At 39.1% G+C, this 15416-nt stretch overlaps 1 protein-coding gene across 5 annotated transcripts in view; it reads left to right on the forward strand.

The window, feature by feature from the left end:
• svild (supervillin d) overlaps window positions 1-6846 on the forward strand; it is a 182998-nt gene extending 176152 nt beyond the window's left edge. For 4 of the 5 annotated variants that reach the window (XM_084433449.1, XM_084433453.1, XM_084433450.1 and 1 more), the window contains one exon: window positions 5609-6846. In XM_084433449.1, the coding sequence (XP_084289575.1) occupies window positions 5609-5695 (87 nt within the window). In that variant the 3' untranslated portion in view covers window positions 5696-6846. The remainder of the gene's footprint in view (window positions 1-5608) is intronic. The other variant, XM_084433452.1, reaches the window with a different exon arrangement.
• Window positions 6847-15416: the final 8570 nt, after the last annotated feature.

The following is a 15416-nucleotide window of genomic DNA, read 5'->3' on the forward strand; positions in this document are numbered from 1 at the left end:
TTATGATGTAACAAGTACATCAGGATTTATGGGGAGTGTTCCCGGTTCCGGCTAACCTAAACTATGCAGCCTAACATTGAATCATAAAAGTCTATAATGTGTTATGTGTATGCTAGGTCAAAGATATGTGTTTTTTGTCTAGATTTTAACTGACAGAGTGTTTCTGCTTCCCAGACAATGTTAGGAAGATTGTTCCAAAGTTTTGGTGCTAAATAGGAAAAGGATCTACTGCCTGCAGTCAATTTTGATATTCTAGGTATAATCAACTAGCCGGAATTTTGAGATCGCAATAGACGTGAAGGACTATAATGCTTTAAGAGCTCGCTCAAGTACTGTGGAGCTAAACCATTTAGTGCTTTATAAGTGATCAGCAATATTTTAAAATGTATACGATGTTTAATAGGGAGCCAATGCAGTGTTGACAGAACCGGGCTAATATGGTCATACTTCCTGGTTCTAGTAAGAACTCTAGCTGCTGAATTTTGGACCAGATGTAGTTTGTTTATTAAACGTGCAGTGCAACCACCCATAATAGCATTACAATAATCTAGCCTTGATGTCATGAACGCATGGACTAATTGTTCTGCATTTTTCATTGAGAGCATATGACGTAATTTAGATATATTTTTAAGATGAAAGAATGCAGTTTTACAGATGCTAGACACGTGACTTTCAAATGAAATATTGGTATCAAAGAGCACACCCAGGTTCCTAACCGACGACGAAGGTTTGACAGAGCAGCTATCAAGTCTTAGACAGTATTCTAGATTATTACGTGAGGAATTTTTTTGTCCAATAATTAGAATCTTAGTTTTTTTCTAAATTAAGTAGTAGGAAGTTGCTAGTCATCCAGTTTTTTTTTTTATATCAGCTATGCATTCCATTAATTTTGTGAATTAGTAGGTTTCATCAGGGTTTGAAGAAATCTAGATCTGCGTATCATCAGCAAAACAGTGAAAACTAAAGCCATGCTTCCTAATGATATCTCCCAACGGTAGCATGCACAGAGTGAACAGCAACGGTCCTAGTACTGAGCCTTGTGGTACACCATACTGAACTTGTGATCGATAAGACATCTCTTCATTTACTGATACAAACTGATAACGGTCAGATAAGTATGATTTAAACCATGCTAATCCAATTCCACTAATGCCAACATAATTTTCGAGTCTATTTAAAAGAATGTTGTGGTCGATAGTGTCAAATGCAGCACTTAGATCGAGTAACACTAATACAGAAATACAACCACGATCAGATGATAAGAGCAAATCATTTGTGACTCTGAGAGCTGTCTCAGTACTACGGTACAATCTAAATCCTTGCAGATATCATTTCTTTCTAAAAAGGAACATAGTTGTGAGGATACTGCCTTTTCTAGTTTCTTTGACAGAAAAGGTAGATTCGAGATCGGCCTGTAATTGACTAATTCTGTAGGATCAAGTTGTGTTTTTTTTTAATAAGCGGTTTAATCATAGCTAGCTTAAACGTTTTTGGTATGGATCCTAATGACAAAGATGAATTAATGATATTAAGAAGAGGATCTATGACCTCTGGAAGCATCTCTTTCAGAAGCTAAGTCGGTATAGGGTCTAACATACATGTTGTGGATTTAGATGATTTAATGAGTTTAGCAAATTCTTCCTCTTCTATAGCAATGAATGAATAAATTTTTTCCTTAGGGAGACTACAATGCACTCCCTGATGCGATACTGTAGTAGACAGTTTTATAGTTATAATTTTCTCCCTGATATTATCAATCTTATAAGTGAAGAAGTTCATAAAGTCATTACTGCTGTGCTGCTTGGAAACTTCTGGGCTTGAAGCTTTATTTTTCGTTAGTTTAGCCACTGTTTCAAATAAATACCTAGGGTTTTGTTTATTTTCTTCTAATAGAGTTGAAAAATAAGCAGATCTAGCAGCTTTTAAGGCCTCTCTGTATGCAATTGAGCTCTCCTTCCATGAAATGCGAAATACCTCTAGTTTTGTTTTCTTCCAGTTGTGCTCCATTTTTCTGGCTGCTCTCTTATGACGCTTTTCCACTGCATGGTACGGCTCGGTACGGTTCGACTCGGCACGGAACGGTTCGGCTCGCTTCGCTTTTCCACTGTGTGGTACGACTCGGCTCGGTACGGCACGGTTCGGTTCGCTTTAGCTCGGTTGCTTTTCCACTGCAGTTAGTACCGCTTCAAAGTGGGTGGGACTGATCGTTATAGTTGCCGTCTCTACTCCCATGACATCATCATATTAAATGTGAATTTTTCATTCCGGGTTTCCCCATCCACTCCTCGGCAACCAACGTCTGCACGTTGCAGAACGTCTGCACCTCGTCCAATGACCACGATTCAGCCATTTCTTTTTTTTAAGTTTATACTATTTTTTTGAAGCAAATACTTTTAAAACAGGCGCTACAGCGTTGGCTGTTGTCTACTGGCTATTTAAATCTAGCGGGTTTAGTGTCTCGTGTTGTAAATACAATGACGCTGGTAGTGATGATTCTGTCTGACCAATCAGTGATCTGCAGTGTTTCCACGTCACATTTTAGTATCGGTACGGTACGCTTGGAACCTCAACAGAGGTGGTACCATTTAAAGCGAGCCGAAGCGAGCCGTACCGTACCGTACCATGCAGTGGAAATGCGTCATAAGTGAGCCGTACCGAACCGAGCCGTACCGTACCATGCAGTGGAAAAGCGCCAAAGCGTGCCGTACCGAACCGAGCCGTACCGTACCATGCAGTGGAAAAGCGCCATTAAGGGCCCGAGTGTGCTTGTTGTACCACGGCGTTGGACTAATTTTTTTTTATTTTTTTTATCTTCTTTCAGCGCAACGGAGCAACTGTGTCTAAAGTGCTGGAAAAGAGAGAGTTAAAAGTTTCTGTCGCAATATCGAGTTCTTCTAAGCTATCTGGGATGCTGAGATAATGAAATTGATCAGGAAGATTATTGATAAAGTAATCTTTAGTGGCAGAAGTGATAGGTCTAAAATATTTGTAACACGGAGTCGGCTTTGCAGCCTTGGCTAAATGAAGTTTACACGAGACTAGATAATGATCTGAGGTGTCATCGCTCTGCTGCAGAATTTCAACGGCCAGTACAAATCTCAAACTTGATTTATCATTTACACTACATTTTGCTATATTAAGCACCAACACTTCAAAATAATTATATTTGAAACTAGACTTCTTAGTAATTCTGAAAATATTACAATAAATTACAGCAACACCTCCCCCTTTGCCTTTCAGACGAGGTTCATTTTTATAACAGTAATCTTGTGGGGTGGACTCATTTAAAGTAATGTAATCGGTTGGTTTTAGCCAGGTTTCTGTCAAACATAGCACATCTAGTTTATAATCTGTAATCATATCATTAATAACAATAAGTGCTTTTGAAGTAAGGGATCGAATATTCAGCAACCCAAGCGTTATCATTTGCTCATTTGTATTATGTCTGTTTTTTATTTGTTGAACATCAATACAATTTTTACCCTTAGATGGGTTTGGAAGTTTTTTGTATGTCCTAATTCGGGGAACAGACACAGTCTCTAAATGATGATATCTAGGTGAAAGAGTCTCTATGTGATGGGATTTATCTGACCTTGGTGACGTGAGACAGCTGGCAGACGGTCGGTTTAGCCAGTCTGTCTGCTTCCTGACCTGAGCCCCAATTCATGTTTGAGCTCTAAGACTATGTGCCATATTACTAGAGAGAAGAGCAGCACCATCCCAGGAGGGATGAATACCATTTCTTTTCAACAGGTCAGGTCTGCCCCAAAAACTTTTCCAATTGTCTATGAATTCTATATTATATTGCAGACACCACTTAGACAACCAGCCATTGAGTGAGGACAATCTACTAAGTATCTCATCACTCCTGCGAACAAGAAGGGGGCCAGAGCAAATTACAGTGCCTGACATCGTACTTGCGAGTTCACACACCTCTAACATTAACATTAATTTTAGTGATCTCCGACTGGCGGAGTCGAACATCATTAGTGCCGACGTGAATAATAATCTTAGATAATTTACGATTAGCATTAGCCAGCACTTTTAAATTTGCTTTGATGTCAGGCACTCTGGCTCCCGGCAAACATGTGACTATGGTGACTGGTGTCTCTATTTTCACGTTCCGTGTAATAGAATCGCCAATAACTAGGGCACATTCAACAGGATTCTCAGTGGGTGTTTCACTGAGTGGGGAGAATCTATTTGAAGTTGTAATCGGACCGGAAGAGTGGTGTTTTGTCCCGCGACTACAGTGCCTCACCGTCACCCAATTGCCCTGCTGCACGGGCTCTACTACAGCCGGAACCGAACAATGTACAGAGTTCACTAAGCTAGTCACATCCAATGCAGTATCTAAAGCCCTTGCACTCTTACAATTAACCTCAATTAAAGTTTGGATGCTAGTCTCTAGTTCTGAAATCTTCCCCGTCAGCTTTACTATCTCCCTGCATTTATCACATGTAAATCCTGTGCTGACAGAGCTCTGTAGCTATGCTATACATGTTACATGAAGTGCAAGTGACAATTAGAGGAGAAGATGACATGACTCACCGTGTTTGTTGACTGATCCTACTCACCTAAGTTGTTTGATGAACTTGTAAAAGGCGCGAGCGTGCGCTAAAAAATTAATAAAATAAATAAATAAAGGGTGCACGGATGGCACACTAACAGGCTAGCGAATTACTAGCGTGTTGTGCAGGAAATAACGATTTAGATTGAAACTAGCGATGTCAGGTTATGTGTGATGTTGAGTAATTTATATTTAGCAGTATAAACAACAAGGAATGATAGTAAATAAAGATTCAAAACAGAAAGATATATGAGAATATACGAAGCTTACAGACGCAAACCAACGCAACAGCAGCAGCAGGAGCAACGAGGCCAAAAAGTGGAGTTCACAAAGTGAAGTCTCTCTGGAAAGAGACTTAGTGTTACATTAAGCACCAACACTTCAAAAGAATTATACTTGAAACAAGACTTCTCAGTAATTCTGAAGATATTACTATAAATTACAGCAATACCTCTCCCTTTTCCTTTCAGATGAGGCTCATGTTTATAACAGTAATCTTGGGGGGTGGACTCATTTAAAGTAATGTAATCGTCTGGTTTAGCCAGGTTTCTGTCAAACACAGCACATCTAGGTTATAATCTGTAATCATATCCTTAACAATAAGTGCTTTTGAAGTAAGGGATGGAATATTCAGCAACCCAAGCTTTATCATTTGTTCATCTATATTATATCTGTTTTTTATTTGTTGAACATCAATTAAATTTTTACCCTTAAATAGGTTTGGGAGTTTTTTGTATTCCTAACTCGGGGAACAGACTCTTTATGATGATATCTAGGTGAAAGAGTCTTTATGTGCTCTAATGCTATTACACCTTGGATTGGTGTTATATTTCTAATAGTTCAACAGCTGCCATGCCCTTCCATACACAATTGACACCCCTACCCTTTACTAAACTTGTCCCAAAACCCACCCTAAAGTCAATAGTTCAGTCTAAAATGGTCATCATGGAAAGCGTCATGAAATGTCAGCAAATGCTAAATTTGGTTTAATAGTTTTCTAAAGTTGTCTGACATTGACAGATTGTATTTGTATTGCAGAGTTTTTTGGACCTGACACGGGATGAATTTTACACCCTCCCAAACTGGAAACAACTGAATCTGAAAAAGAGCAAAGGCCTCTTTTAAACAAATTAAATGTTTGTGTCTACAATCTCTTGTATATTCACTTAAGGTAATTACTAAGAAACTTTGCATATTTTCTCTGTGCTTTCTTTTTCACGAATATGTACAGGTAATTTTTTTTTTTTTTTTTTTAGATTAACCTACATATTACCCTGGAAATCCAGAGTTCTCGTGAGAGCACAAACTGAATTTGCTCAGCGAGTTACTCTGGCGTCGATTAATGATGCTCATTAAATATGCCCTTGTATCTGAGCTGCACCAATCACATCGGGTTATCTGAAATAGGCAGGCCAGAGGCGAGCTAAACAGATGACGACAGCGCTGTGACGTCGAAGTTAGGGATGGCCCGATACCGATACTGGCATCGGGGATCGGGCCGATACTGTCCTCATATACTCGTACTCGTACTCATAAAAATTCGCCGATACCACGTACATTTTGCGAAACGAAACTGGCCGCCGCGAGTGCTTTGTCGAGGTGAACTGAGTCATAGACGCACGAGCTGGTCGAGCACATCCCTTTAAACAGACAACAGTGGAAAGTTTGTTCAGTCCGATGTCAATGGCAACGAAATTAAACGAGGCATGTAGCTTTAGCTTATTATATTAACGTTAACTGACGAGAGAGAGAGAGGCAGAGAGAGAGACAGAGAGCGAGAAGCGCACTTTTGTTGAATGCTCTTGATTGCTGATCGTTCACTCAGCACATGTTATTTGGATGAAAACTAAATCGTATATGTAAGTAAAGTAAAACATGAACTGTTACCTGACTGAAGTATAACGAGTGGTTCCCTACATTATTACAGGACGTGTGCAGGTCAAGAAGTTTCATGAATGCAAACATCCGAAGCGCGCGCCCCTCAAACCAGCGTCTCAGCGCGCGAATACTGAATTAAATTGTCTTTCACGTCTTGCGCTTGTACGGACGAATTCACACACAACTATGTAATAACGCCCGTCTTGGTGAGTATCCTATAGTAAACAAAGTCGGTTATATCTCAAATGAACGTAGCATGTTCAAATGCGGTCCGTGCGCTCGGTCTTAAAGGGGCAGCAGTCTAATAATCCTGCTTCTGTGTTTTAATGTTAATCAAACAAAGGACAAAGAAATTACTCACTGCTCTTGACTAAATAGGCTACCCTTTTCAACTTTAGAAAAATATAAATATTTCAACTTTAGAAAAACATAAATATGTTTATTTCATTTGTAGCCTTTCTTTGTTCTATTGTATATATTTGTCCTATTTGTAATTCAATTGTTTGTTTTTATTTTGTTACTGACTGCTTACTTGTTTTAAATTCACATTAATTAGGCTGCTAGTTTTTGTTGTAGTATCAAAATTGGATTAAATAATTGATATTTCACTGGTTTTGACAAACATTTGAACCGCTGACCCAGTCCTCAGCACTGAGCCCTGGTGAAGCAGCTCTAAATATGTGCTGTGCTATTAAATGAAAGATAAAATATGATAGAGCAATAGAATGAACAGTGACAGTAGGCTTACAGAAGCTCATATGCATTTTAGCAGGCTTAATTAAGCATGAAAATAACTGAAAGAAATATATATATTTGATGAACAAATTAAGCCAACTAATATGATTTATAATCTTTTGGTTTATCTACTAATACATTTAAAAATTACAAATGCAGTGAAAATTCAGGTATCGGTTACGGTATCGGTATCGGCGAGTACCAAAAATTACAGTATCGGTATCGGACTCGTTCTGCAAAAAGTGGTATCGGGACATCCCTAGTCGAAGTCATTAGTAAACATTGCAAGATGGCTATGGATGAACACCAGTTGTTTGAAACGGCTTTGGCCGCTACAATTAACGAGTTAGACTTGGCTTTTTATCTAAAAGAGGAACAGAAGACGGCGCTCGAATCCTTCCTTTGCAAGAAGGACGTTTTTGCTGTTTTGCCGACCGGATACGGCAAGAGTCTAATATAACGTTACCAGTTAGCTCCGCTGATAACTAAGCGTATGGGGCTTATTGTGATTGGTCGTAGTGTTATCCAATTGCGTGCAGTGAGATTTTCAAATGCATGCTTGGTGCCGCCCCTCGAGCTGGGTGATTTTCATTAGTCGATGCCAGACCCTTAATCTTTCAGATTTGGGACTGGATTTCCAGGCTACCTACCTATGGCCTTAGCAGTTTCATATTTCATACATCAGTAGCTTTTAGTTACAAGACTTTTCTATACGTTTTAAGTTTGCAAAAATTTTACGTTTTGGGAATAGCTTGAAGCATATCAACATACTGTAAATCTAGGTCTCGCTACTCACAAGCTTGAATTTTAAATATGTATCCCATTTTATTGTTTTACCCTGTTTAACCCTGTTGCTATCAAACTGTGACCTTAAAATGCATTAAACACTAATGGTGACAAGTCATGTAATCAGTGGAAAACAAATGGAGGCCTTTCACTCAGTCACTGAGCTCTGTGCAAGATTCACAGTGGAAAGTGAATAGCTTTTTAAACCATAATGTGTGCACATAAAGTGTGCTGCTGCCAAACGAATTAATATGACTAATATGCAGTATTATGTGACTGTGATCTTTTTAATGTGACGATACAGTTACAACAATATTACAGATAACAAATCAATATGTATGTGGTTTCTCAAAAGATATAAATGTATTGTTTGTCCAGTACCAGAATTATGCCACTAAAACATATTGTAGCAGCTCTTGGTTGACAATAAATGTTATTCAATATCATACCACTAGGTGTCGCTCTCTTTTTAATCCATTCTCATGGTGTGATAATAAAATGCAAGACTTCAGTATTTCATCCTCAAAAGATTGTAAGCAAATATTTAGTCAAGTATTTTACAAGATTTGTTTTTACTACCAAAGATGCAAAGACACCTTGACGATATCAAGCAAAAGCCAATACTTTATTATTATTATTATTATTATTATTTACTTTGAAAGTATTTCTAAAACAACCTAAATAGGCTTATCTATACAGTCTATACAATCTCTTTTAAAGTGTTCCTGTGTCTGTAAGATAAGGATATAACAGTGTTGTTCTACACCAATATTGAGCACTGCTGAGCAGGAGGAAATGCTCTTAGCAGAGAGGGGAACAGTGTGTGAATCTCTGATTACCAGAACTTTGACAAAGTGAGAAAAGTACCTACAAACTGATGATGCATTGGGCAAGACAGACAATGTGATTAAATTTGCTAAATTTTCTGTCTGTGACTTGTACCTTTTCTATCCTGTAAATATATCAAACCTGCTGTGACATGTCTTCGTGTTCCATATTTGAATATACAGTATTTATAAATACACTGGTAAAAAAGTTAGGGGGTGTTACGGATTTGTTTTTGTTTGTTTTAAGTCTTATGCTCAGCAAGGCTGCACTTATTTGATCAAAAATACATGTTACTCCAGTCTTCAGTGTCACATTATCCTTCAGAAATCATTCTAATATGCTTATTTGATGCTCAAGACACATTATATGGAAACCGGTTGTCCTGCTTAATGTTTTTGTGTAAAGGGTGTTTTTTTTTTTTTTTTTAGGATTCTTTGATGAACATAAAGCGTTTATTTGAAATAGAAATATTTTGTTAGAAGTGTCAAAAGATGTATTTACTCTCACATTTGATCAATTTAATGTGTCCTTGCTTGTTGAATAAAAGTATATTTCAAAAACAAAAACAAAACTTTGTAAACTGTAGTGTACTGTATAGGCCTGAAAATTGTTCTGTTCACTTTCATTGTATGGAGAAGAGCAGCTTGAACAGTTTGCTGAACATCTGCTTATGCTTGTTTGAAATGACATGAGGGTGAATAAATTATAACAGAATTTGAATGAATCATTCCTTTAAGATGTTAAGAAACATTGGGGCTGTAACAAACTGTTACATTTTCAGTCTGTCTTTTAAAGAGACGGATTACAAGATTATCGTCTAAAGTTATTTAATTCACAGAGTTATAGTAGTACGTTGCAGGGAAAATTACAAGTGGATCTTCTAAACATGAGCCATAGGTGTTGATCTTTGGGACAAACTGATGTAGTTGTATTTCCTAGAATGTTAAAGCGTCGTTACGGCTTCACAATCTGCATCAAGCCTACCCTAACAAAAGCAAAAGCACTCGCTTTGCCAATCCAATGCCAGATGCTCAGAATATCAGAAAATATACTACACAGCCCTGAAAGGAAATGCAGTCATGTCCTTGAAGTGCTGGCTGAGAATAATTATTGTAAGAAGGACAAGAGCAAAACAAACCTCAGGGATAAAACACCCCAGGTTCCATGCCAAAAAGTCATGAACCACATTCTTAAAGGGACTATGTGTAGCTTTTTAGGTATTTTATTATCTAAAATCAATATTTTTATTAATAAATATGCCCTCAATGGTGTACAAATACCTATGCCAATGATCAGACTAATCCTCGTAAACGAAGAATTTATTATCTTTATATACATGGGACGGGTAGGTCCACGGAGGCTTCCATGTAGTTCCGCCATCTTGAAAAACTATAATAGCAGAGAGGGACAAAAAGTACTAGGCCAACGCATTTCCACAACGCGTTTTCGTTCAGAGCCAGCGTCACGTGACTGAAGCCAGCAGAAGCGGAGGAGCAGAGCAGTGAGAGGCGCTTGTCACTGCCGCGGCAAGTTTAAAAGGCTGCACTGCACGGTTATTTATACACCGTTCATTCATACATATGCTGAGTCACAGGATGAGTCCTCGTCGTCGAAAAAGTCCAAAATAGACCGTAAAAGGAAACGTGACCGGAGATTACAAAAACAAGGGTTAATGTCGGGATAGCTAATGCAGGAGAAAGCTTTCAAAAGAGACCCTGAAGTTGCCTGCTTTCTTCTCGACAGGCAATGTTACGGTCTTAATTACAAGCTTTTTTTCATTGCTTGGTTGTGTACTTTATTATATAGACAGTAGAACATTTATAGTTAAAAGTTAAACAGGCTCTTTGATGAATAGCAGCTATTGAGTAAAGTAACGTTAGAGTACGTAACGTAACGTCGCTGATGATGATGATATCTAACAATGCACGTACTTCAAAAAATATAACATGGAAAGAAGGCATTACTACTAATTACCATAGTTAATGTTTTTCACAGTCAGTAATTCATACTGTAACATTCTTTTTTTCGTTGTTTCAAGTTTCAGTTTGTTTTAAATAACAAACCTGTTCACCCGAAGAAAAACTCGAAGTGCTATTATAAGACATCCTGTCATAGCTTTTTGGTACATAACGGCTACCGTAGATGCAACGCGCATTTGAAAAAGTGAGGCGCTGGAGAGCATTATTCGTTTGAATGCAAAATACAATTTCACCACTAGATGGGAGAAATTCCTACACACAGTCCCTTTAAGATGGTGCTCAACAATTGAAGTGTCAAATCGATGTTCTCTCCAAATTCAACACTTTTAGCCACTATTGATTTTGGGCTGCAAATATTGGACCTATGTCCATGTGCCTAGGACCATGTGCAGTTTAGATAGTGTACAGACTCAATTAAACCCCTTGGGATGGTCTTTCTACTGTGCGAGTGATCAAAACTTCCCCATTGAAGCTCTTGAGTGAGTATGTGAGATTTAAATACATTATGAATACTGAATACTCCATTTTGAAGATTATAGGCGTCAGGGTGCTGTGTGGAACACTCATGAGGATGAAGGAGAAACTAGTGATGTTACATTTGACACTGAAGCTTCAAAGCGCATATCGAGTACACAGCGCAATTTCTCATGAAGCTCCGTGCTGGAGCGCGTATTGGTTTCAGAGAAACACGTGATCAATGAAAAACGAAGCCTCACTTTTTTCCAGTCACGTGAATGCTTCACTTTGCATGTCAGAATGTTTGAACCCAGACCACTATACAGGTTTTTGGAAGTTTAAGTCCTTTTACTCATTATTTTTTAATATAAATAAGCCTATAGCCTATGTTACATGATCATATATTCTGACACATAAACAGCATAGAAACCATAAAATAATTAGACCAACATTTACTTGCATCAAGCAACTCTGTTGGTATTTTTATAATTAGTATTAATATAATTGTTCCATTTTATTTTATTGCCACACTTTAATATGTGAATTATATTATCAGAAAACGGAACATTTAGCGTTGTCAGGCTTTTATTTGTGCTTAATGGATGAATCAACGGCCCTGCACACTCAGCTGCTCATAAACACAGCTGCTATAAATTTGACCTGCCACAAGATGGAAGTGTTTTCAACACTCTTGATGCTTCGAATCTTTTCCCGAAACATTCAGGGAAAGCCTCAGTGCTTCATGAGGCTTCATTTGCCCATCCCTAGGAGAAACAATCCAAAAACTGATGGAAAAAAAAATGCAGGAGAAATTCTAACACACAATAATTAAATCCAACTTACACCAGACTTTAGCTGTGTCCCAATGTGAAGGCTGCATCCTTAGAAGGACGCAGATCTCGAAGGATGCAGCTTATGCGTCCTTCGAAGGATGCCATGTAGCCTTCGTAGGATTTCCTAATTGTGCAACCAGGTGTTCCCGATCACCGCTCCTGGCGCCAAGCAACGGTGCGAGAGGACAGCTGCCATCCTGATAATTCATTTGATATAATTGAGTAAACAGCTATGGAGCCAGAATTGGCTATTGTCATTTTTATGTTTTATATTTTACTGGAGGACATGGTGAGGATGTTTCAGCCCCGGCGCTGCCAGGTTATGTATTTTCGGTTTAGCCCTGTTTTAATATAAAACCCAATTGAATATAAAAAAGTCCAGTATTTCTCCCGCTCGACATCGACAGCTTTCAGTTGCCAGGCAACAAGAACAATCCTCCGTAGGCTAGACCGGTCCGAACGCTTCAGATGCGCCCTTTGATATGGGACGCAGCTGTAGTTAGCAACAATTTGTTAATATTGTGACAATAGACCTACATTTTGTTACTTTAATTTTCGGAACTGCATACTTCGTTAAGTATTCACATACAAATGTGAAGTAACCTACTTAAGTACTTTTTTTTCCCTCACATCACAATACGTTTTTACATGAAACTACACAAAAGTATATAGTTTAAATGTAACAACCTTGAAAATATACAGAAGTAAAATGCAACATACGCAGTAATGCAGTAGTAGCCTAATATAAATGCAAAACCATCATAAAAACCCTGACAAGGAGTTTTTCCCCCCTGCAGAATACATTCCTTTAGTTTTACTCTTGATACTTTAAGTACATTAGAGTATGCAAGATAATTTTGCTTATCTAAGGTTTTAGTATTTTTTCCCCAATGCAGTAGTAGTTATTAAAAGTACTTTTTTCAGAAAGCCATCGATTGAATCAGCCCTGCAAACCTGTTGGTAGACAACTTAGTGGATAGTGGAAATATACACTTAAACACTCTGGAGACCATCCCAGATGATGTCCCACCAGCAGGAGGCATTACCAGGGGCAGCCCATACCGGTCCAGCGGCACCACCAGCTCCCTGCTCAGCTCAATAAAAGTCATTTTATTCTTATTTTATGTACTGTAAATTTAAATGTTTATGTTGATTTTGATTTTTGATAGAAGAATTTGTTTCATGTAGAAATTATGACTGTAATTACAAAAATAAACAATGTCCAGAACAATTCATTCTCTTTTATGCGGAAGAGGATTAGGGCCAGGAAATAATAAAAAAATAAAACCATCTTGAGATTAAAGTCATTATAATGTGAGATTAAACTCGTTAACTTTCGAGAAAAAAAGTCGAAATACAATCTTGAGAATAAACTCATTAAATATTGAGAATAAAGTCGAATTGTGTTTCGAAAAAAAAACTTGTTAAATTTCGAGAAAAAAGTCGAAATACAATATTGAGAATAAACTCATTAAATTTCGAGAATAAAGTCGTTGTGTTTCGAGAAAAAAACTCGTTAAATTTCGAGAAAAAAACTCGTTAAATTTCGAGACAAAAAGTCGAAATAATCGTGAGAATAAACTCATTAAATTTCGAGAAATAAAGTCGTTGTGTTTCGAGAAAAAAAGTCGAAATGAAATAACGATAGAGAATAACGCATTGGATCAGTGTTCATTATAGCCTACTGATAGAGGACATGGCAGAGTTGGATCACTTAGTCAAGCTATATTTAGGGCCCAAGCCCTGAAAGGGCGAAGGCCCTATTGTTTCCGGTAGGATTATTAGGGCCCAAGCCCTGAAAGGGCGAAGGCCCTATTGTTTTCGTTAGGATTATTATTATTATTATTAGGGCCCAAGCCCTGAAAGGGCGAAGGCCCTATTGTTTTTGGTAGGATTATTAGGGCCCAAGCCCTGAAAGGGCGAAGGCCCTATTGTGTCCGTAAGGATTTTTTTTTTTTGCCTTTTTGCCACTTTTGGGGCCCTTAACATGCTCAAAAACTCTTGAAATTTTGCACACACGTCATAGTCAGGTCCGAATCTTCAAGATTGTGTAACCCTGTAGGCATTTTTGAGGAAAAGTTGTTATACCACATTTTTAGAAAGTTCAATGTCTCCTGAATAAGGATCCACCGTATAACATTGAAATAAGGGTCCCATTTTCTTGTAATTGTTATTGAAACAATAGGTGCATTATTCACAGCCGAAACACTACAGGTGGATAGGGTAACATTTTTAAGTTATAGATATCACCATAAAACCTTTCCAGTTTTTCACTTACATAGAGACAGACATTTTTTGTATTACAAGTTTTCTGAAATGTCATGTTTACATATGCAAATGAGGCATACCAGTATATATATATATATATATAATTCGAGGGGCAGGCATACCAGTACGCGGTTCCTCCTTTTCGGGCTAGCCCTGTCTCCTCGCGTCTTCACGAAGGTTGTCGAGGCAGCCCTTGTTCCTCTCGACGACTGGCTGATCCTAGCTCACTCTCGAGACAAGGTTTGCGAACACAGGGACCTAGTGCTCCAGCACCTAGCTTGTCTGGGCCTTCGGGTCAACTGGGAGAAGAGCAAAAACTGCTCCGTGCAGAGGATCTCTTTTCTCGGTATGGAAATCGACTCGGTCGCCATGTGCGCGCAGCTTACGAGCGAGCGCGCGCACGCAGTCACTGCTAACTTGCCTTCGTCAGTTCGAGGGCAAGAGTGCGGTTCCACTGAAACTATTTCAGAGGCTCCTGGGGCATATGGCATCCGCAGCCGCAGTAACGTCGCTCGGTTTGCTTCATATGAGACCGCTTCGCGATCAAGTCCCAAGGTGGGCATGGCAACAAGGCACGCTCCGAGTCCTAGTGACTTCGACCTGCCGTCAGACCTTCACCCCGTGGACGAACCTCAGTTTTCTATGGGCTGGAGTGCCCATAGAACGAGTTTCCTGGCATGTTGTTATATCAACAGATGCCTCCACAATGGTCTGGGGCGCCATGTGCAATGGACATACTGCCGCGGGCTCCTGGACAAGACCCCAGCGCCTTTGGCATGTCAATTGCCTCGAGTTGCAGGCTGTACGTCTCGCCCTGCACCGCTTCTGTGCGTTGCTAAGGGGTCAGCACGTATTAGTCCGATCAGACAATACCGCCACAGTAGCGTACATCAACCGACAAGGTGGTCTGCGCTCCCGTCGTATGTCGCAACTAGCCCGCCACCTCCTCATATGGAGTCAGAAGCATCTGAGGTCGCTTCGAGCCATTTATATCCCGGGAGACCTGAACCGTGCAGCCGATCTGTCTCGGTTTCGGGCTCTAGTTGGAGAATGGAGACTCCATCCCCAGTCGGTTCAGCTGAT

This window comes from Rutilus rutilus (assembly GCF_951802725.1).
Source record: "Rutilus rutilus genome assembly, chromosome: 16".
NCBI lineage: Eukaryota > Metazoa > Chordata > Actinopteri > Cypriniformes > Leuciscidae > Rutilus > Rutilus rutilus.